This window comes from Alexandromys fortis, unplaced genomic scaffold, assembly GCF_014885135.2.
Source record: "Alexandromys fortis isolate MF-2015 unplaced genomic scaffold, M_Fortis_MF-2015_v1.1 scaffold_43, whole genome shotgun sequence".
Taxonomy (NCBI): domain Eukaryota; kingdom Metazoa; phylum Chordata; class Mammalia; order Rodentia; family Cricetidae; genus Alexandromys; species Alexandromys fortis.
In genome coordinates, this window is record NW_026067928.1 from 7703483 (window position 1) to 7727748 (window position 24266).

The 24266-nt window shown below is 35.0% G+C and overlaps 1 protein-coding gene across 21 annotated transcripts in view; it reads right to left on the minus strand.

Moving 5' to 3' along the window:
• The window catches only part of Rbm26 (RNA binding motif protein 26), a 74826-nt gene that overhangs the window by 23877 nt on the left and 26683 nt on the right, over nt 1-24266 (minus strand). For 9 of the 21 annotated variants that reach the window (XM_050144627.1, XM_050144636.1, XM_050144626.1 and 6 more), the window contains 14 exons: nt 23708-23925; nt 21853-22113; nt 20862-21101; nt 20299-20469; nt 19824-19979; nt 14926-15037; nt 13709-13868; nt 12410-12574; nt 11712-11843; nt 10468-10539; nt 4408-4533; nt 4001-4075; nt 1903-2070; nt 151-255 (listed from right to left, as the gene is read on the minus strand). In XM_050144627.1, the coding sequence (XP_050000584.1) occupies nt 151-255; nt 1903-2070; nt 4001-4075; nt 4408-4533; nt 10468-10539; nt 11712-11843; nt 12410-12574; nt 13709-13868; nt 14926-15037; nt 19824-19979; nt 20299-20469; nt 20862-21101; nt 21853-22113; nt 23708-23925 (2161 nt within the window). The remainder of the gene's footprint in view (nt 1-150; nt 256-1902; nt 2071-4000; nt 4076-4407; nt 4534-10467; nt 10540-11711; nt 11844-12409; nt 12575-13708; nt 13869-14925; nt 15038-19823; nt 19980-20298; nt 20470-20861; nt 21102-21852; nt 22114-23707; nt 23926-24266) is intronic. The other 12 variants (XM_050144633.1, XM_050144632.1, XM_050144631.1 and 9 more) reach the window with 10 other exon arrangements.

The following is a 24266-nucleotide window of genomic DNA, read 5'->3' on the forward strand; positions in this document are numbered from 1 at the left end:
AATATTTTCTCTAGTCATTCTGTAAAAATCCACCCCCCACAAATACACGGTGGTCAGCAATTGTTAACTAGACCCCAAACCCACATTTTCATGTTAACCATAACTGTAACCACTTCTTCCAAGTCAACTGTGTGATTGTGATAAACATACCTCCAACTGTAATTCTGTATACTTCCTCCTTAGTTCTGTGACTTCTTCTCCAGCCTGCATCTTCTTATATAAATCCAATTCTGTGTCAAGCAATTCTTTCTGCATCTGAAAAAGTTATTATTGTTTCAAATAACAATTAATATTCTGAATTTTACAAGATCCTTTTGCTCATATTTCTTTTCTCCCCCTTTCTTTTGGCATGGGCTAGTTATTCTCCTGTGTTGACTTCATGAATGACAAGATTAAATGTATGTGTCACTATGAAAACTGACATTCCTATTTCATGTGATATCATTCTAGCAAAAGTATCCTAATCCTTATTCTCATTGATTTCCCTAAAATTCATTGTCTATACCACAGCCAGAGTATGATTTCTATGAGTTAATAATGTAATAACTTCTGGGAGGAAAAGGGCTAACAAGCAATATATGTCTTTACATAGGTAAATACACAAAGTAATGACAAAAGGTACCAATAGGAGTTGTGTTAGGGATACTGTTATCAGGGGCTGGGGAAAGGAGTCTCTTATGTATATCTTTTTATGTATTTTGAACCATGTTATTATTAGTTACTTTAAAAAAATTTTAAACCAGTAAAAACTGGAGCCAGAAGAAAGAATTCAAAACTGAAAACAGGCACAGACCTAACTTTATCTAATTAAGAGTATTTACAAAAAGGACTCAAAGTAAAGCAACATCATAGTCTGATCTAATCTTTTTTTTAAAAAAATATGTATTTATTATGTAAACAATATTCTGTCTGCGTGTATGCCTGCAGGCCAGAAGAGGGCAAAGATGGTTGTGAGCCACCATGTGGTTGCTGGGAATTGAACTCAGGACCTTTGGAAGAACAGGCAATGCTCTTAACTCGAGCCATCTCTCCAGCCCCGTCTGATCTAATCTTTATTGGAATACAATTAGTTTGTAAAGAATATAAATAAAATGGATTGCAGGTCAACTTGAACGATAAATATCAACTGATGTTATAAAACCGAGTCATCATTATGGAAACTGACAGTAGAGCATAATTTTTAAAAAAGAGTAAGGATGTGATTTAGATTGAAATTAGAAATGTCAGTGTGGCTTTATACACACACAAAGAATAAATACTGTACCACCTATATTTTATCACTTGTTGCCATCTAAAAACATCTTGCTCATTTGTTTAGATCATCCAGAGTAATACATCTGAATTTTTTCCCTTTGCAAATTCTTCTGGACAGTGATAATAGGTTACTTCCTATCATGAGCCTTTTATATTACTAACTAGTAACAATACATAGTTCAAACTTCTTGACCATACAATCAAGTACCCATATCAGTTTGTCCCAAACTACCTTTCCAAAATTATCCATAATAATTTTATAATAGCAGGTTTCACACTGTAAGAAGTAGAGTTATGATTAATCCAATTCTGGGCAAAGGATACATCCTAAAAAAAAAAAAAACCTTTAAAAAATCATGTTTGATATTTTTATTTTAAAGCTCTTTTTAAAAAACTTATTTGTATTTATTATATATGGATGTTTCGCCTGCATATGTATCTGTGCACTATGTTCATTCAGTGCACTTGGGGGCCAAAAGAAGGCATGAGATCCTTTGGAACTGGAGTTACAGACAGTTGTTAGCTGCCAAGTAAGTTGAACCTAGGTCCTCTGAAAGAGCAACAAGAGCACTTAACCACTAGGCCATCTCGCCAGACCCATACTTGATATTCTTAATAAGCAGTCATATGGAAAACAAAACAGAATACCTGAGTCTTCGTTTTTATACTTTTTGGAAGACAGCGTCCAGGAGATGTAGCTTTGACTTCATCTTTCAACTTGGTAATATTTTTTGTCAAAACCTCTAATGTTTTCATTATTTCTGCTTTATCTTCAGACTTCATTGTTTTGTTTTTCTCTAGTTTTGAAATTAGCATCTGGCAAGTTTTAAAACAGAAATCTTAAGAGACCTACTCCTACTACTGATAACAAAACAAATAAAGTAAAACAATTAAAACAAATGCTATTTTTAGTTTATTGTTCTCAACAAAGCTGACATATCTAAGTATATAAAGATAGAAGAGCAGGCTTGGGAGCTAACAGCATAATTACAACCAGTTTACTTTGGGAAGAACTTTACTATTATTTGCTCTCTTAGAACATAAGATCTGAACAGGAGAAGTGAGATAGGAGATATCACATGGAATTGTGTTCTCGGAGTTAAGATAGCTTCAGTTTTGTATGAAGCACTATGATTTCACCTTAATGAAGTACATCCAAAATAAGAAAAGACCATATTTATAATCTTATATAAGTTTTTCAACAAGCTTAACATGTAGCCTACACTACAAATTACTAAGTAATTTGACAGCCTTAGTCTCCTCAGGTGCTGAGATTGTATTAATGCACCACTGTACTCCAACAAAACATTTTTTCTAAATTTTTACATTTCTACTACATTATAAAACATATCAAAACTAATCTCTAAGCCAGATGATGGTGGTGCACACCTTTAATTCCAGCACTCAGTAGGCAGAGGCAGGCAGATCTCTCTGAGTTCAAGTCCAACCTGCTCTACAAGAGCTAGTTCCACAACAGCTAGGACTGTTACACAGAGAAACCCTCTCTCGTAAAAAAAAAAAAAAAAAGCTAATTTCTAATTAAAATGTCATAAATTAGAGAGCAATCTGCCCCAAAAATGTCAGCCAAGAAATGCCAGCCACATTAAGTAAGTTTTAAAGATTTAGTTTATAATTGATGTGTTTGTGCTTGTGCCGTGTGCATGCAGATGGCCATGGAAGCCAGAAAACAGGGTCTGGTACCTTGCAGTTAGGGTTACATGCAATTGTGAAGCACCTGATATTGGTGTAGAAACCCAAACTTGGGTCCTCTGAAATAGTAGTATCAAATACTCTTAACCATTGAGCCATCTCTCCATGTCCACAAATAATTTGATTGTTTTATCAATCACATTAAAAAGATAAAAAAGGAAAAATAAGATTATGTTGGCAGAAGCTGTTCATTCATTTCCCGGCTGCCCAGATCTGAGATAACAACACAGAAACTATATTTATTAAAACACTGCTTGGCCTATTAGCCTATGCATATTTCTAGCTAACTCTTACATCTTAAATTAACCCATTTCTAGTAATCTATGTATTGCCACATAGTTGTGGCCTATCCATAAGTTTCTGTCCGGCATCTGTCTCCTGTGGCAGCTACATGGCTTGTTTGACTCTGCCTACTCTCTCCACCTCTATCTGCTTGGAATTCCCACCTTGCCCTATTCTGCGCTGCAACAGGCCCAAAGCAGATTCTTTATTAGATAGTATTCACAACATACAGAGGAGAATCCCACATCAAAATTAATTAATTTAGCCTAGTGTACCAAAATGCACATTTCAACAACAAAAAATTTCTAAGATGTTTTTCTTCATACAATAGCTTTAAAGTCTGGCATATAATTATAATTTTCCTCACAATTTTGACTAGACACAGGGCAAACGGATCAGTCAGGTGTGGCTTTTGATTACTCTTGTATAACCCCGGAGTAGAGAATCCCAATTAGTGAAAAGCATGTCAATAATAGTAAAAAGATTTCATTTCATTATTCACTGACCAGACTATAGTAACAGAGCTAAATAAACTTATTTTTAATTTGCATTGATAGCCATTTCCATATAAACTATACATATACTTCATAAATTTTTCAACTACAATGCTAATAAATTAATACACATGATACACTAAGTTTTTATTTTTACGACTACCAATTACAATAAATCTGCTTCTCACTATGAATTAAAAAGATTAAATTCAATAGAAATAAGAACGCCAGTATTTTGCCAAATACTTTTATTATTTTACCTTCTGTGTTTCAATGTGCTTTTCTAAAATTTCTTGCTTCCTTTTTCTTACATCCTGCTGAAGTTTCAGTGCCTCCTAAAAGAATCAAAATATCATTTGAGCAATATCTAACGATATCTAAAGATAGATAAAGCAATACAAGAAAGGCAGTTTTAGTTGAAGAAGCGTGGCAACAAAAGCTAAGTTTCTATCCGTGAAGCTTAGAAAATGCATGCAAGTGTCAAAGATCAAAAAGAAGAAACTTCCCTTTACAGTAAATGGAAAGGGAAGGGCTACTTGGGGGGGGGGGGGGGCTACTTATTTCTACACACAGATCTATCTATCTAGTCTCACTTTGTGCCTTATACACACACTGACTGGAGGAGTCTTCCTAAGTGCAGATTTTATGTCATGCTATTTATGCTTACCTGTTTCTTTTTCTGTGCTTCATTACTATCAACTGCAGGGGTAGAAACTAGTAAAGTTTTCTGTGCAGCCTTCAAAGCAGCTGGATTATACACCGTTTTTGTAAGGCCAGTAGATGTAGACAACACCTACCAACACAAATTCAATTTTTTCAGAGTGTTATCATTCATAATTTCTTAAGTTTTGCTTCTAAGAAACTCAAACTTTAAAGCATTCCTGCCTAAAATTAGCATGCTGAACTAAATGTATTATATACTTAAAATAACTAAATCACATTTTATGACTTGAAATGAATGGTTTGAGTGAATAAGCCCTAAACCAAACAAAAATTTCCTAGTGACTTAATATCTGTTACAAAAATTCAAAGCCAAACATGTAAATCTTGAAATCAAAGAAGAAAAAGGACTGCCATTACTGTATTTCTCAGAAAATACTTGTGAATACATCTCTACCTATCTCTACTGAAGCAAAAAAAAGCACAAGAGAAAAACTGACTCATCCTACAAACAATTTAGTCTGACCACTATAATTTGAAGTTCCAAAATAAACGCAGCCATCACTCTACATTCCCTGCAGGCCATATTCTTCCTGTCTGAATGATCTTAACCTCCTAAGCCAAAGCTCTAACCATTTCTCTTTTCTGCCCAATATTTAACAAACAACTTTTTATTCCTTAAGCCATGATATAAAATACCATTAAATGTTGTTAGGTAATATAAACTAATAAATTTTAAAAATTCTGATAGTGATGTCTTCCTTCCTATCTATACTGCAAGAGCCTTGAAACAAAAAAATAGTCTTTCTCTTCTTTGTGGTTCTAAATCTTACTGACACAGAATTACGAGACTTTGGTTAAAGTAAACTTGAGAGGTGGGGTAACTTCTTATCTATAAACTGAAGAGGTGGGGTGTGCTTATCTATAAACTGAAGGTTCACTCCAAAACACAAACTCAAAGCTCTTGCTCTCCTTGAACACAAATTACTGTTTCACTTTTATCACTATGCTGTTAGCACCTAAAACAGTACAGTCACACATGATAAATATTTCCACACTAAATTAAACAAATGCTTATAGATTAAAGTGGAATATCCTTTAAAACACAAGGTTTATTTTTAAAAAGAACAGCTCTGACAATCTACTTATTTCCTTTCCTAAGCTCCATGAGCTTACAGTAGAAAAGTTTTCCACACTCAAATAACTTGGAAATATTGAGTATCACAACCATGTTTTCAAATATCAAATATACATAAAACAATCTGTTTAACCACTACAGTGGTTATGGAATATAGCTTTTAAAGCCATCTTAGCATTTTATATCAGACTACGGTATGCTGGCTCAAAGTTTGTATCTGATGAGAATAGAACACTTCTTTGTTTCTACAAGCTGTCTCATAAGCACATCCATAATCCTATCCACTGATTTCCTTCTGTAATGATAGGATATATGATAAACTATTCCACAAAGCCTCAATATCTCAAGGACTCCTTAAAATTCAAAGATAAAGAAACAAGAGCACAGAGGTTACACTTATAACTTTATTTTCAAAAATGGTGAAACATAGCCCAAAAGTGCCAAGATGTAAAATTAAAACGTGTAGAACTACAAGCATTGTTTTTTATTTGAATCTATTTAGTGTTAGAGATTAGGTACTAAAATAGTAAAGACTATCCACATTTTTCAAGATGTAAATTTATCCAGGCCTGGCGGCATGTGCCTGCAAAGCCAGCACTGGGAACTGGAAGCACTGGCAGCACACTAAGGGCTACATCTGAGACTGGAGGCTGGCAGCACAGACATCTACATCTGAGACTGGAGGCTGGCAGCACAGTCATGGGTCCAACCTCTAGCACTGTCAATAAATAAGTACATTTAAAATGAAAACAGTGGAGGAAGCAAAACAATCCCAACAGACAAGATTAAGTTACAATTCCTAATACAAAGCATGACCTTTGCAAGTAAACACAGCATGTTTATTTTCCAATTTTTTCACATAATGTAACTTAACGTGGTGACATAATACTAGCTTAACTTCTGAAGATCTAATTGTATTCACCATCTCGACTGCTTCTAAGTTTATTTTGGATTTTCTATACATATAATAATTGTGTCACCCAAATACAAACAGTTTTATTTCCTCCTTTAGAATCTTTATAATGGTTTATTTCATTTTACTACTTTACTGTATTGGTTAGGCCCTACAGAAAAATCTGCAAGTGTTTACAGTGGACATCTCTGTCTCATTTCCTGAACTTGACAGATGGGAGACATTCAATATGTTTCACCATTAAGTTCAATGTTAATTCTGGTGGGTAAGGATGCAAACATTCTTTATCAATGTAGAGAACCTGCCTATTCCTATTTTGTAGATTGTTAAATATTTCACCAAATGTTTTTCTACCAAGTTATTCATGTGAGGTTTTTCCTCTCCCTTCCAATACTAATGTGGTTAGTTAAATAGATTTCTTGATGCTAAATCATCTTGAGTTTCTAGACTAAATCTTTTTTAGCCACAATGTATTATGCATTTGACATACACTGGAAATTACTAATATTTTATTTGGAATATCTGTGTTTATGTTCATAATTGGTGTTAGTCTATAATTTTCCTTTCTTATGATATCCTTTGTCAAGTTTTGGTAGCAAATATAAACCCAGAAGATGGGTTAAGAGGTCTATCATGTGGTAAGCTTTCATTAATATCTCCTATAACCAAGACATGTCAATTCTCTAAAGAGGTTACACTTCACTAACACATTTTCTTTCTTTTTCATTTAGATTTATTTTATATGTATTTGCGTTTTGCCAGTATGTTACATATATGCATTATGTGCGTGTCTGGGGTCCAAGGAGTTCAAAAGAGGGCACAAGATCTCCTAAACCTTCTGAAGTTACAAGGGTTCTGGGAAACAAGCCTGGGTCCTCTACAAGACCAACAAGTACTCTCAACTGCTGAGCCGTTTATCTAGTTCTCACATCTCTGTCTCTTACAAACAACATTATCATCCATACTAGTACTAGTTCGTGGAAAAACCAAACATTTTCTTGCTAAGGATAGGAGGGAAAGACTATTCTGCAAAAAAACAAAATTATTTACCATTTAGGATTACTATGAAGTCATCTAAGCTTCATTTTTAAAATGTTCAAACTGAAATTTAATATAAAAGAATGTAAACATGTTAAAGAAAAGTTCTAGCAGGTATTTAAAGCAGAAAAGAGAAACTCAGTTAACTTTAAAAGTATCTGAGGTATTATATATACAGGAAAATTAATATGCTTAATGTTTTTGATTAAGTATGCATCTATTCAATAAAGTGGAATGTTTATTTACAATATTACTTAACAGCATAGATATGCAGTCTACAGCACTGGCCAGTGGAGATCTGTGAGAAGAACAAGATCTAAAGGTTCATTTATAAAGTATTCTGAAGATTCTTCTCAACAATATTAGGTACTTTTTAAAAGCTTAATTTAACCAACAGTAAAACATTACAACTGCCATAAATACATTGTGTGTATATGGATGTGTATGTGTGAATCTCTTGTATATGGCTAAACTGAATACTTGCAATGCGTCACATTTTGGTTGTGAGGACACTTAACATCATGGCTATTCACTGAAGTTATCATGTTGTACTTATGTTCTGAAATTATTTTACAACCTTCAACTATTATCTTCATAATTTCCTCACCCTGGAGCCCTAACATTACTCTGCTACATGAATTCAACTTTTTAATTTTCCATATATGATAAAGGAATAAATGACCTTACAGAGAAACATTTTAAACAAAGAAAAACTATTTGCAATCCATAATCAATCTTGCTACAAACTCTAGCTCCCAGAAAGTGCAGCCAATCTTTTAAATAAGTCAAATTTTCCAGTAATAAAAAATAATCCAAGAAGTCGGGAGGTGGTGGCGCACACCTTTAATCCCAGCACTCGGGAGGCAGAGGCAGGTGGATCTCTGTGAGTTTGAGGCCAGCCTGGTCTACAAGAGCTAGTTCCAGGACAGGCTCCAAAACTATAGAGAAATCCTGTCTCAAAAAAAAAACAGGGAAAAAAGTCTTTGGAGGACAATGTACTACAAATGAAAATAACAAATAATGGGAGAGAAAAGCTTCTTTTATTCTACCAATCTTTGGATTTATATTAGCAAAACTCTACATCAAATCAAAATTTAAGATAACTTGCTCAATGTCATTTCCAATGGCTAAATGAAAAACGAAAGTGTCTATATGAAATGTAGCTCAGTTATACCACACAATCTCCAATTTTAAAAAATTCCAAATACAAATGTTAACTTTCATTATAAAAACAGGATAATATATACCTCGGAGTAAAAAAAAAAAATACATTAAGTCGGGCAGTGGTGGTTCATGCCTCTAATCCCAGCACTCAGGAGAAAAAGGCAGGTGGATCTCTGAGTTTGAGGCCAGCCAGGTCTACAGAGTGAGTTCCAGGACGGCCAGAACTACAGAGAAACCCTGTCTTAAAAATATCCAAAATAATAATTAAAAAAAAAAAAACATTTTTTTTAGTTCAAAAATGAACATTCTATGATAAGTTTAATATCTAAGACTGGCATATTAGACACCAGGGCAGGACATTTGATTGGCAAGGTAAATGCACTCCAGGAGAAGCACTACAAAGAAGCTAAAACTAGACCAGGATAGAACAAAAACAAAAGAGAAGAGTGAGCTAGAAAAGAAACTGGAAGAGAACAAGACTGAAACCTTGGGTTGAAGGACACAGACAGTACACAAGTTATTCCTAATGTAGATAACATAGATTGCACAGCAAAAGTGAGACAAACTACCAAGGGCAGAGGTGTCTATGAACTGTTTATGAAACAAAGTAACTGTAGCCAATAAATTCACATTTTCAATAATAAACAGGCACTGGAATGGTATTGACACATTGGCAACAAAGTAAAATTTAAAGAGGAGAATGGCAAGACACCTGCTAATAGGCACCCAAAAGCCAGGAAACTTAAGTAGAGAAAAAGTGGTAGACTATAAATACAGGCATCGTGCCCATGAGGTTTTAAGACAACCACTTCTAGAGGTGAGGACTAGAAATTAAAATTAACTTCTATATGGAAAATAATTCATTTTAGGCACTGAGATGCCCAAGAGGAAGGCCTGATGCAAACTGAGTTTCAAATTTCTAGAAATGTCAAAGACCACAAAGATAAATAATAATAATTAAAAAAAAAAAACAGTACTCTAAAGAACAAATGGAGGGCAGTTCAGGAGATGCTTGACTCATTTTCATCATGAATTTCCACTATAACCTTCAGACTAGAAAGAACATGGACTAAAAATCAGAGAAACACAAATCTTTCGGGGCTTGGTTATACTTGGTCTTTAGATCATTCAGTTCTAATATCCTATAGTTTCATGTATTTCGAACAAAACAATGTTATCAGGGAAGTCCCTAATACCGCAACATGAAAACAAAATACCCTATGTCTGTCTATTCAGAAGACAGAACCATAAACAGCTGTAACAATCTGTATTTACCTTCTTTTTTAAAAAGTGTATTGTAAAGCCTTATAGAGATAACTGACAGCAATAACTTTAAACTGCCAAAAATGAAATAATTAGATCATCCTTCCCATTTACGGACTACTTTTAAGTAAACAAAGACATGTTACCATCACCAGCCTACCAATACGTTAAAAGACTGAGAAACGTTAAATGCACTGCCAATTATCATGCAGTTAGTAAACAGAAAGCTGGGGATCAAATTCTGATAATATTCCTAGCTCATGACCCTTTCTATTACGCTACCAGAGTTTTGAAACTAAAATGCATGTCTCTTTAGAAAATAAACATAAAAGAAGACAAAGAATGGAGCACACAGAAATAAGAGAAGCAAGTATTACAATGTTGATGTAAAAAAGAAAGTAGCTAGGCTTTTCTTTTTCAGCAAATAGGAGTAAGAGCTACCAATACTATTAAGAAGCAGGAGTTTGGAGCCATGAAAAAAAAATTAAAAATGAAGATGCCACCTGGAAAACATTTATGAAGCCAAGACAAACACATCATGCTATTCTTACCTTTTCAGTTGCTGAAACAGATGGCTTTGATACAAAACCCAACCTGTCCTTCACAGATAACTTAGTTACATTCTAAAAAGATTAAAACGGACATATTCAGTGTTTCCCCAAACATATATTAAGTCTGTTGGGATTTTGAACATCCTGATTCTACTATATATACTGAGTTTGTGCATAACAATACTAGCCACAGAAACTTGGGCCTTTAAAAAAAAATGGGAGAGAAACAAGGAGAAAGAAGAGAAGGGAAAAGAATAAGAAGATAAAAAGGAAACAGATGTTGAAAAACAAAAAGTCCTTAATATTAACCATAAAAAAATTACAATGTAAACATCTGTCCAAATAGTTGGTTCCTAATGTCCCTTCCTGGAATTGTACATTAATAAGTAGAAAGTCTGCACATTTAAAAATAGATGTGAACATTTAAAGTATAAACCTGCTTCATAAGCTTAAAAACGAGAGTCATTTATTCCCAAAATATGCTTATATTTAAATACACTATACTTAGTGATTACTTACATAAAATTTAAAAGTAACTGCTTATCAATTTGCATTCTGAACCTTCATATAGAATCTTATTATCTTACTCTATGCATGAGGAATTATCGAAAAGAGCACCTACCATGGCATCTATTAGCTAAGTAGGATACTACATCCTAACCCAATTATGTACAGCAAGTCTTAAAACATCTAGAGAAAAAGAAAAGCTAAATTTCTGAGACCGAGAGTGTAGAGACAAAAAACTGTCACTCAAGTACAGAATTTGGAAAGCAACAACATATATAAAGAGAATCCAGGCAGTAGTAAGTGGTGCAAAGTTCTAAGCAGGGCAAGTGAGTTCCTAAAACAATGTATCATCATCCATCAAGCACATGTAGACTGATGGTGTAAGTCTTCCTTTCTCAAATGTTTTCTGATCACCCTACTGCATAATTATCAGGAGATAAAACACTAAGCAAAAGGATAATAGAAAAAATAAGATTTAGTATACTGAAATTCACTCTCAGGCAAATTTGTTTAAATACATCTCCACAAAGTAAAAAAGAGACCTTTCTCCTAAGTATTTTCTAGCAGAAGACAATGCAAATGTTACAGTAAAACTAACTTACAGGAGAAGTTCAAAGACATAAATACCATATTTCTGTGTAGAATATACATCATCAAAATTCTAGTTACCAAGGAAAATGAATGGTAAATGAATAAGAACCTATTTGACAGACCTCTTGATAAAACCTTCTATTTACCTGGGGAAGGTCTGAAGTAGCACTCTGAGCTTCTGCTGGTTCAACAGTAACTGATGGTACAGGACCCAACCGCTCTTTGACAGATTGTTTCACAACAGGTAAAATGGGCTGCTGAACTAACGGCTGTATTACCTCGGAACAAGTGAAAAGATTAAAAACAAGCTAGTTAGTAAAGGAAGATAAAAATCCAACCAGGGTGATTTTGTACTCATTACCATATAAAGAATGTTTAAATTATAATCAAACTCAACTATCTTTCAATTCTTTTCAGTGTATAAATCTTCTTTGTAAGAAATAAATTATAAAAGTACAGAAAAATAATTAAATCATCATTGTTTGCTTTAACAATGCAAAAACAGACTATTCTATAACCTTTAAAAAAGAGAAAGAGAAAGGGAGAAAAGTGAAAGGAAGAAAAAGAATTCCAAAGATACTGTGTAGTATAAACTTATAAGATATATAGTCATCTCTTAATGAGTGATAATGTTCCAGCAAATGTTCCAGATGCTTTACACATACCATATTATAATTCTCTAAACTAGGATTAACCTCACAAGCTAATGAAAGAATAGTCTGGATAAGTAACTTTGTCAAGTCTCTATAGTAGGAAAGCCAGGCACCTCATAGCTCAAAAGCCTCTGTTTAAGAACTGTTAAAAGACCCCAAGAAACATTAGACTTCACACAAATTTCTCTTACCTTTGGTGAAGTGGTCTGTAACTGCTGAGTAGTTCCTTCTCTGTGCCAATAAACCTTAATAAAGCGGTTATTTAATACTGCTTCTGTACTTGAGATTGCTTTCTTTGCCTCTTCATATGTTGCAAATTGGATAAGGGCACCTTCAGGATCACCATTGTAGGCAACCTAAGATTTAACATATTGAGGACAGTTTACTTCTAAAGGAATACACAGCTTTAGACAGTCAATTTCTCAAGATATGAAATGCTGGTCCTTCCAAGTAAGTAAGGAGCTTATCATCACAGTTTCTTAGACCTAGTCTATCAATACAACGTGCCAACGCAGAGTTATTTCTAAAGAGCATGAGAAAGTTCTTTGCTTTTTGTTTATTTACTTATTTGTTTATGGCAGTAAGAGAAAAGTTTATTTGGGGGCCAGATCTGAGTGACCATAACCTGGATAAACATTTAGATTTCAATGTGGAAGCAGTTTCATGACATTTTTTAGTTTCCCAGAACAAAGACAGGTCAAAACAAGCCATTAGTGCCAGCAGTGCTGGTAAGTGGTGAGAATCTTTGAAGAAGTGAGGCTAGTGGTAGGTTATCAGATCATTTAGAGGAGCTGTCCTTACAAACTATGCTGGATAGTTTTAAGTCAGCTTCACACACACTAAAAGTCATTTCAGAGGAAGGAACCTCAATTAAGACAAATGCCTCCATAGGCCATGCACAAGTCTGTGGGGCATTTTCTTTACAAGTGACTGATGTGGAAGGGCCTAGTCCACTGCGAGTAAGGGACCTCCCTGGGCTGGTGGTCCTGGCTTTTGTAAGAACGCAGGCTGAGCAAGCCAGTAACCTGCACTCCCCCATGGCCTCTGCAACTGTTCCTGCCTACAGGTTCCTGCCCTGCTTGAGTTCTTATCCTGATCTCCTTTGATGATGAAGGCTGATAAGGAAGCATATGGTGAATAAACCATTTCCTCTCCAAATTGCTTTGGTCAATGTGTTTCATCACAGCAACAGTAATCCTAATTAAGCCACAAGATCTCAGGGATCCCTGGGCTCTCACAAGAGAAAGGTGTATGGGAGTGAGTCTGACCACTGAATCCCCCTAGCCCAACCATCTCTCATCAGAGACCAAACTAACAGCATTACTTCATCTTACAAAATATCTCTTTTCTTTATTAAATGAGCCCTCTTCAGGTATTTCATTCTAGTAACAGATAAGATAATCTGAACAAATTTTCTAGATCTCTATAAACAAAGTTTTCTTAAGTTCTTTAAATAATTACTGACAATAGTATCATTCCACACCTCTTACCTGTAAGTTAACCAATGTTCCAAATCTACTAAAATGTTCATTAAGTTTGCTGATATTATTTAATTCCGGAGGAACTTTCCTAAGTTCAAGTTTAGTATTTTCATTTCCAAACTGAACCTTCTTCTGGAAACCTGGGCTGTTTGTCCTATTAAAATTAGGTCTGTAAACAAAAATCAAGTCGATCAATATATTTATAAATGCTGACTCCAACTACTACAAAGAAAGAAGTTTTACAAGTAAAATGTAAATCTTAATTTAATCAATTTTTCTCCAAAACTGGAGGTACTAGTTGATAAGGAAATTTTAAGTTTTCTTTCAACAAGTTTCCAAATTTGTAACGTTACTATCTTTTATGGACACCATATCCCTCTTTACTTACACTTTTCATCTTCTGCTAACTATTTTCATCAAAAAGGTACTACTATTGCATTTAGTCAAAATGTACACACAAATCTTTTTCTATTCTGCAAGTTAGCTTACTGAAAAGCATTTCATTTTAGGAACTCTTTACTTTTTGATATAAAGATGACACCTCAACCTGTCTCCAGTTTAAGAAACAAAATTATTGGAAATATACATGATACTTTGGCACATAAATAAAATAGTATCTGTGATATATGAAGCTACCTTTTCCCTTAAATAGCAAAATCAGACATAAAAACTATTGAACTATTAGGTGTGGCCCTAATCTCCCTTTATGTGTGAAATTGTTTAAATGCAATGCCAAACTCTCCAGTATTCTGACTTTCTTCCTTTCTTCAAAGTTCTTCCTGATCTATTCAGTGCCTCTTCAGCCTCTCCGCCACCCCCCACCCCCAGAGCCCTTTTCAGTTCCTAAGAGGAAGTGTCTACATGCTGCAGTCGCCACCCAGACCGTCTACATTCTTCTCCCACGCCACTGGGCTCCTAACTATCCTGTGCACAGCGTCTACTCAATAATACAGCTAACATGTAGAAGGGGTCGCTTCTTTCTGAGGTGGAAGAAGAAAGCGTAAAATTGTGTTCTCCACTATTTTCTAAGAAAATAGCTTTGTACTGTCAAACCAATTTGTATAAATTTCTAGAAAACAAAAATTGTAGCTGAGGACAGCCTACATATCAGTATCTTTTAAGAGAAAAGATTACATAGTCATAATAATACAGTAATAATCAATGTAAAACAAAATTTATTAATATAATTAATTCTAATTTAAATAATAAGTTTAATATTTAATTACTTATCAAACCACGTCTTCTTTGTAGAAACTCCAGGTTCTCCAGACCCAATGGTTCTTTTCCTTGATTCTGAATCCACTACTATCCTCATACTGCTTTTATTAGGAGGCTTTTCTGTGTCAAAACAAAAGTAGACATTAATATTTTTTTGTTTATCTCAGCTACGTCACCAATGAAAGAGTTCATTTCTCTCCAAATGAATATATTTTGTAATCAAAAGGGTCAATATACATTCAAGTACATTATTTCAAGAGAATTTTAGTCTCCTCGGAAATTTTAAAATTCAGATGCAGTTTTTTAAATTCACACTTAGCTCTAAGACTCAATAAAGTTCACATGGCAAATATGATTCTAAAGGCAAAATCCATGCCACTCCTCCAATTTGCATCTTTTATCATAAACCAAAACATATAGAAATAAGTCACTTGAGACTTTAAATTCATAGTTTTGAAATCAAAGGCACAATTATAAGCTCAAACACATCAAACCGCCTTTGCAAACTAGCAAATTGCAACTATACTGCTTAAATTGCAACATTAACATAACTGAAAATATGTTTTAAAAGAAATATTCAAGACTGAATATAGCGCTAGAGAATTAGAAACATCTATTAACCAATATTTTATAAACATTCTGCTAAAGCAATCTTATAAGCTTGTCTTTTTACATAGCTTGTTGTCTCTCCTGGGCTTCTAAATTCCCAATTTCTCTAGCATAAAGACAGAGCCTCCAATCTATGTCTCGGAGCCCCGCTGCTTGGTTCCATTTTCTAGCTCTCCTATGACACTGGAACATCAGCAGCACCTGATATTACAGTTCATATTCCTCCATATTTACAAAGGGGCTTCTCCTTTTACTCCTCTAGTTTCTCTCTACATATCCTACATCTAGTCCCTAAGAGATATTTACATTTGACTATCTCTTCTTCCTTACCACACCCAATCAGTCACTAGTCCTCTGGAAATTGGTAGCTGTTCACATTACTAGACTTATCTTGTTCATGAAAGAAAAATAAATAACTGATGTCACAATTTGATACTTAGGAGTATGAATATTCAGTGTCTTTTCCCAGTTGTGTATGTGTACTTTGCCTGTACACTGTACACGGTGTATATGCCTGGTGACTGCAGAGATGGAGGCGTCAGACATGAGCCACCATGTGGATGCTGGGACTGGAATCAAACCCTGGTCTTCTAAAACAGCAGTAAGTGCTTTTAACATCTTAACCACTTGTCCAGTCCTACTTCTCAGTTTTTAACTGGCCTCCAAGAGACATTTGCTGTTGCTGATTACTTCCCCTCTTAGGTATCACCAGTTCTGATTTTAAGGAATCCTTTTTGTTTGTGGCCTTTTGTTTCCAGTCCCTAGTAAGCCTGGCTCCCTCATCTCACTCCATTATCTCCCTGGTGCCCTTCTTTTATGTACTATCATTCATCTTTCCCGGTGTTTCTCAGGAGTTCCGGTGTGTGGAGAGCGGGGCAGAAATATAGGGGAGGGATGTGAAAATAAACAGAAAGACTCTTTGTTCCATGTGAGTCAACCGTGCAAGACTCAGTGTGGCGCATTCTATTATTCTTTACCTCCATATTTATGATTCCAAAGTAATTTCCAGTCAGCTGTCTTCAGGAAGCTGAGACTTAAGTATTCTAATCAGATGACTTAACAGGCATAATACCTAAACACTAACAAAATTTATCTACCAATCCATTCTTTTTGTAGCAAATGTTATTATCACTTCCTAATTATCAAAACAAAAACTGGTATTTGATTTCAGCCTTTACATTACTCTTCCAATCACATTTAGTAAATCATGCTGTCAAAATCTCAGTTCCCACGACTGCTAACCTAGACCAGTTCTATCACCTATTTTAAAACTCTTCAAATGTCTTCACTGTCCTGTGAACTTCTACACCTCTTTCCTTTTTGAGACAAAGTTGAGTTTCTCAGAAGTGTAAACTGTATATACTTTAAACTGTTCGCTTTCTCTCGCTGACCAACTTCTCAGTGTACTGTATGAATTGCTGGTACAAATGTCATGTCATATTGATCTCAATGGGAAAGGGTGGCATTGGAGTTAGTGGTGATCAAAGTGCAGTTGTGGTTTCTGTCGGTAGGAATGCACTCACATGACCAGTTCTCCAAGAGGACTTAGTCCCCTAGTGTAGGCACTTAGCTCACTGGCTCGTTTGGAGAAGCTTTAAGCTATTCAATACCCTTTTCCACTAAAACAAACCTCAATTATCTGAAAACTAAGAAACACAGTAAAGTGTTTTTCACCCAGTAATTGGCACATTTGCTACACCTCTATTTTCTCTTTCAGATTCACTTTCACTAAGGTTTACTTGAAAATAAGCATTAAAAACAAAGAATAAGTATTTCATGATATGCAATTAGCAAATGCATCTAATCATCTATATATAACATTTCCAAACAATATTATCAGTTCTATAGTATTTCTGGTTAAAACTAACAGCACCAGATAGTTGCCTTAAGCTATTAAATTCTTCTTCCTGCCTATATCTACCTGTGGGAGCATCTATCCAGTTCTTGTCCTTAGAAATATAAAAATAATTTTAAGGACAAAGAAGTCATTTTTATATTAAAATTCCATATCATAAAAAGTGTCCAAGATGTTTTATTTAATGATTACCTCATATCAAGATTTAAAGTATGAAACCTAAGTCAAATTATCAAATAATACCCCCCACGACAAACTAATGCCATGGTTCAGGCTACCAGAAATGCATAGTAATCAAGTAATTCATATCACTACAAGCTGTTCACACAACTGTCACAGTCCAGAACAAGAAATTTGAAATCTAAAATGGGGATTGAAAAGAACATAATGGGATGAAAAGAAAGGACTGAAAGACATGAAATTCATATAAACAATTCTCAATTTAAACAGTTTGCTAAATCAGTTGACAAATTAAAAGTAATTAATGCATTTCTAAAAGTAAAAAATGCATTTCTAAATTATCACACAAAAAACATGATGTATCTAATATTAAAATAATCATTATACTATGAGAAAAGGCAGTGTACATTCATCTCTCAATAAGAGCACTTCATGTATCCTGCAACAGTATTCAAAGAGCTGAAATTACCACAATGCCAATGGCTAAGTCATAAAATTTACATGCAAAGGATTTGATTTCTCTTCCTTCTCTCAATCAAAACTAAAAATCAGTCTGGCACTGAACAGTGTTTAAAATATTATTACCCAGTAGCAGCATACATTTATGCCAAACAAAAGAAGCAAAACATGAGTGAAGTAGTAGTTACCAGTAACAGCAAGGACTATTGATATGACTTTTAATGAAAATATAGGGCCAGACAAAGAGCTCAGCAGTTAAAAGGGAGTACTACTCTTGCAGATGACCTGAGTTCAGTACCCAGCACCCACATCAGGCAGTTCATAACACCAGAGGAAATAACACCCTCTGTTGGACTGCTTGGGCACCTGCATTCACATATAAACCCACAGACAAAAATACATAATTAAAAATTATTGTTTTTCTTTCTAAGTGCTAAACTGACCCAAGGAAAGAAAGAAGACTCCTGTAAACTAACCAGGGTGGGAGAGAAATTCAGAGGATAAGTAAACATTATTAACAACTATAATCTCAAGGGTCTACTTTCCCATTATGTGCAATGTATATGTCTCATTTATAGAAGCAACTAAAAAAAGAAAACTTGCTTTCCTGCTATCACTGATGATAAATTATTGAATATCCTAGAGAGAATTTAATGGTGTATTGGAGAGAAACATGCACATGAAGGTTCTCAAAGAGGGCAAATATGAACTGATGCTGTGATACTTCAGAGGATATAAATTTGAGTTAGATTGTTCTTCATATCCTGCCACACGTGCTTTTCAAATAGACAAAGTAGATATTCAGAATCTGACAAATTCCAATAAATAATAAAAACCTCAAATTATAAGCAATCCTAAATTTACTACTCTACATAAGTACTATTATGTAAGTTGGGCATTTATATGCAACTGAAGTCTTAATACTTTTACTCTACATAAGCCAGAAAGAAAAAAAAACTAGAATGCAAATTTCAAATGATATGATTAAGATAAAACACCTCTTTCTGCCACCATAATTTTTTGTCTAACAATCTTTCAACTCCTTTATCATGTTATCTGTAACTGCTATACTGTTTCACACTGAACCACTGTCACAGCTTGATGCTAGTAAAGAACTTTTGTGGCCTGGCTCAGGCTAAACACTAGTTTTTAATAATTTACTGTCTCTCCTAGAATTTGAAAGATGAATTAACTGCTAGCCCATATTTCCTTTTGCTAAAGTATCAAATTTTAACATGTCAAGTATACAAAGAGATCTGCATATGGAGTACAAGTTTTAGATAATTTCGCTATCTAAACTAGGACAGACATCAAGACTTAACGAATTCTATCTTACTCTCATCCATGTTCTCAATGCTGCGACTCTTTAATACAGTTCCTCGTGTTAAGATGACCTCAACAACCATAAAATTATTTAATTGCCACTTCATAGCTGTAATTTTGCTACTGTTATAAGTTGTCATGTAAATACTTTTGGAGATATAGGTTTGTCAAAGGGTCACAATCCACTGGTTTAAGTGAATCAGAAAGACCACACATGAAACAAAACAATAAGTTTCCTAAAACATACGTACTTTGGGGGAATTTCATAAATATGGAATTCATGACAGACAAGAAAACCAAGTGAGCAAACCACCACCATCCCTTCCTTAAGCTTTCCTCCTTTCTCTGTCAGTTGTTTGTTTTGTTAGAGATCAACGCAGGGCCCTGTGCTTGATAAGCAAGCTTCCTGCTACTAAGCTACACCCCATCCTGCTGTCCCATCATTAATGCTGTGAAATAAGAAAAGATTGATCGTAATACCTCTGGGTGGCAAATCCATATCCCCTGATGTTAGTCCTATCAAGTTAGGCCTTTGCGCATGCACTCTGTGCCTATACATAGGTCTGGAAGTGTTTGTTATGCTTGGTGCTTCAGGATTGTAGCCATCTGTATCATATGTATCTGGTAACACAAAAACTGTAATTAAACAACAATTATAAAAAAAAACATTTGGTAACTTTCAAACAGTGATAATAGAAAAAACAAAAAGCATAACTTATAATTAGTTTAAAAAAACATAAAACTAATGTGTTTGAAATATATGACAGAGTTGTATTAAAAAAGTTACTAATAGAAGTCCTCCAAAAGATCTTAATTGAGTGATTTAATGTTAATTCATCAAGTCCACTTCACACTATATAATTTTAGTGAGAAATTTCTTCCCATATTTTGAACTGACTAGGTAGTTTTAAAGCAGAGCTTTACATTACGAATTTAGAGGGGACCAAAACTGCACCTGCAGTAAAGAGAGAGGGCGGAGCAGGAGGCGGCTGGTGATGAATGCCGGTTGTTACTACAGTGGGGACAGAGCTGGTTGCAGAGTTGGGTGGAGCATCCATGCCAGATGGCTGTAAAGGAGGGAGTGGAGGAGGTGGTCCTGTCAAAACCAAAGAATAAGAAATATCATCTGAAAGCAAACAAATGAAATAAATTATTATACATTCAAACCTAAAATGCTCTTTTATCAACTAAAATGTTTTCTATAAAGAATAAGCTCCTAAAAGTAAGTTAATTTTTTTACAGTAAATATTCTTTTTAATTTATTCCAAAAGTTTGCTGTAAACTATAAAGACCTACTAGCAAGGAAACATTATCCTAATGTATGCAAGCCACAGGCTGTTACAAATCACAGTAAGTAGTTTATAGGAAAGGTGACTTGTGCATCCAAGTAGGGGGAGAATACTTCGTTTCTACCAGGTTTACTTTAGAAATTATTAACAAAAACAAGTATGAAATTACTAATTTCATCAAAGACTATAAGTAAGCAATAAATACTAGGAAACAACTTAATCTACTGACCTGTGACAGGTGGCAGACTGGGTGGTAATGGACCTGGTGGTGGCACTGGGGGTCTGAGATTCACAGGTGGGGGTGTAAGAATTGGAGGAGGTGGAGGCAGTCCAGGAGGAGGTGGTCCTTCAACAACAGGTGGCTGCGCTGGAAAAGGCAGCATCCCAGGTAGGTTCACATCTTCTACCACTACTGGATCACTTCCATGATCAAAAGGGCACATATCTCCTCTCATACAAAACCCCTTTTCTGCAAGTAAAGGATTATTAAAAATAAATGTGAAAAGCTCTGGAAATACAAATTATCTCTGAGTTACCAAACAGCAAATAAGAGTATTTTTAGTACTGGGCAAAATTATAATTTACACTTGCACAAGAGCTCTATTCATTCCTAGTAATATAAGCAATTATCAACTAATAATATGCCTAACATACAAAATGAAAAAGAAAATTTAAATAAGCATAATAATAAAATAATATAAACTTACATGCAACTTCCTATTTATCATTAGATAACACACTTAATACTTAAGTCTCTCATTTTACACCAAAAACATATTGCAACTCTGCTTTCAATACTAAACATAATCTTTCATATTAAATCCATACATCTGATTCTTTTGAAAAATCTTACACAGGATGTGTTTACTTCATAGGTCCTACATATACTTCAATAATCACTGATGTCATAAAAATGATTTCATCAAAAATGTTCAAGTGAGCAGATTCCTTGAAACGAATGGTACTTACTTGAGTTAATGGTAACTCAAATGGTATTTACTCTTTTTTGGTAACTCCAACATTATAAACACAATCTAAAGTGTTAATAGCAGTGACCTAATGGAAAATGACATTATGGAATTCATAAAGTGATAAAAAGCTAATCTGTCCTTTCTAATATCATAAATTCCTTTTGAATTATTATACAATCTAAACAAATAAAATATATAAACACAAAATAAATTAGACAAAAATAGAAAAAATCCACTCGAGCGACTTACCATCATAATCTCTACACCGTTTCTTTGGCATTGGTGGCCTCACATAAGAGTTGTGATCTACCTGGTCTTCATGAAATTCAGACCAGCTTTCGGTGGTGTTATTACCATGATGAGTGGGAGCAATCACAGTAATGGTGCTGCTCAAAGTAGGCACAGGATAGTGGCCAGATGAAATATTAGATACTGAAGAGACTGGTGTATAATTATTTTCTAATGGATCTGTTCTGTCCAGGTCATATTTAGGTTTCACCAGATCCCTTTCTGAAATAAAACATAAATAACTTGCAAAACTATATTTAAAAAAATACAGATCTTAAAAAAACAATGTCAGTTTTTGCTAAATACATAAAACAGTTCAAACTTTCACAGATGTTCTCCTTTATAAGTTACTTAATAACTCGCTGATCAAAGTGTAGACGTAAGGGACTGGAGCGCTCAGTCCTACACAGACAGCTAGGTCCCAGCCTTTCCCAAATAACTGAGGAGGAGACAGAAAGGCTGTAGAGACACAGTTCAGAAGACCAGTGTAAAATAGTGTCTTCTGGATTCTGCATTCATGAACACACAGCCAATATGGCTGCCTGCAGATCACACTGACTCCAGCATAGAGAGAAGAGACTCAGGAGGCCCCACTCTTAGTCAGGAGCTATCAGCTGCTGCTGGCTGCAGGGGCAGGAGTCAGTATATTTCAGTAGCACAGCCTACGGTAAGCTGGCTGTGCTACAGTGGATGGTAATCTAGACTCATGCACATCTTGGCAGCACTAATTTGATTTGATGTGATATTTAAAATATTTAAAAAACCTCAAATTGGAAAAGTGAGGGGAATAGATCTGGATGGATTTGGGAGTATAATAGTAATAATATGTTGTATGGAGCAGCGGAGCTTTGTCCTGCCACCCGGCTAGCTTTACACCCAAATAACAACACACAAATTGTATTCTTTTAAACACTGCTTGGCCCATTAGTTTTAGCCTCTTACTGGCTAACTCTCACATCTTGCTTTAACCCATTATTAATAATGTGTGTAGCACCACGAGGTGGCTTATCAGGGAAGATCTTAACCTGCGTCTGTGTCGGGTGGGAGAATCATGGCGACTGCCTGACTCGGCTTCTTTTTCCCAGCATTCTGTTCTGTCTACTCCACCTATCTAAGCTGCTGTCCTATCAAAGGCCAAGCAGGTTCTTTATTAATTATCTGGGTGGATTTGGGAGTATAATAGTAACAATATATTGTATTCACATATAAAATAACCAAGAAATATTTTAGACTTTAAAAATAAAGCTGTCCAATAAATACACATTGTGCCAAGCTCAGTCAATATACACGAAATAAAAGTATTTAGTAGAAAGTCTTTAGTATTCACAAGCCAGACTTGGTGGCACACACCTTTACTCCTAGCTCCTGGGAGGCAGAGGTAGGTGGACCTCTGTGAATTCAAAGTGGTCCACGATGGCCAGAACTACATAGTTAGGCATTATCTTGAATGAAAACAATAAATAAATATGTAACTTTTTTTAGGAAAACAATCCTAGAAGCCATCCATGGAGATGCATGCCTTTTATCCCATTACAAGCATGCAGATCTCTGGGTGTTTAAGGACAGCCCGGTGTACATAACCAGTTCTAAGTCAGTCAGATACAGTGAGAACTTGTATTCAAAAGAAAAGAAAAAGAGAAGGCATTCTCAAAAACCATAGTAGGAGACTGAACAGAGGAGGTGCACACCTTTAATCCCAGAACTTGGGAGGCAGAGGCAGGCAAATAGGAAAGATAAAAGACAACACACTGAGCAGCATGGAAGGATTTTCAAAGTGAAGAACTATAACCAAACCACGAACACATGGATTACTAACCCCGGCTTCGTGTCCGGCTTCTGCTCCTCGTCCTGCTTCTATCTCTATCCCGGTCACGAAGCCGCTCTTTACTCCAACTTCGGCTGCGACTCCTGCTGTAACTGCGACTTCTCCCTCGCCTTCTGTTATACCGGTCTCTATATGAATCTCTTCGAGGAGGATTTCGATCATAATCTCTTTTGCGAGAACGATCGTCTTTTTTCCTCTCATCGCGGCTTCTAAAAAATGTATCATCACTTTTATGTGAATCATGCTGAAGTACATGTAAGGAGAAAAAAACCTTTCAAATATCTAAGTTGTGTCATTATCATAATACAAACAAGGGCAACTTCAAAAATTGAAAATTCTGAGACTGCTTATTCTAAAAGTTTTTAAAAAGAAAAATCAAATCTCTTAATTCTTAGTCTTATGTACAATATCTATTCAATTATGTATCTACACAGAAGGCATCTACATGCATCTTATATTACAAATAGTCTATACATACAATCACATTTACAAGTACCACTTACATAATACTCCAAACACTTTTGAAATCATAATAGGAAAAATAATTTAA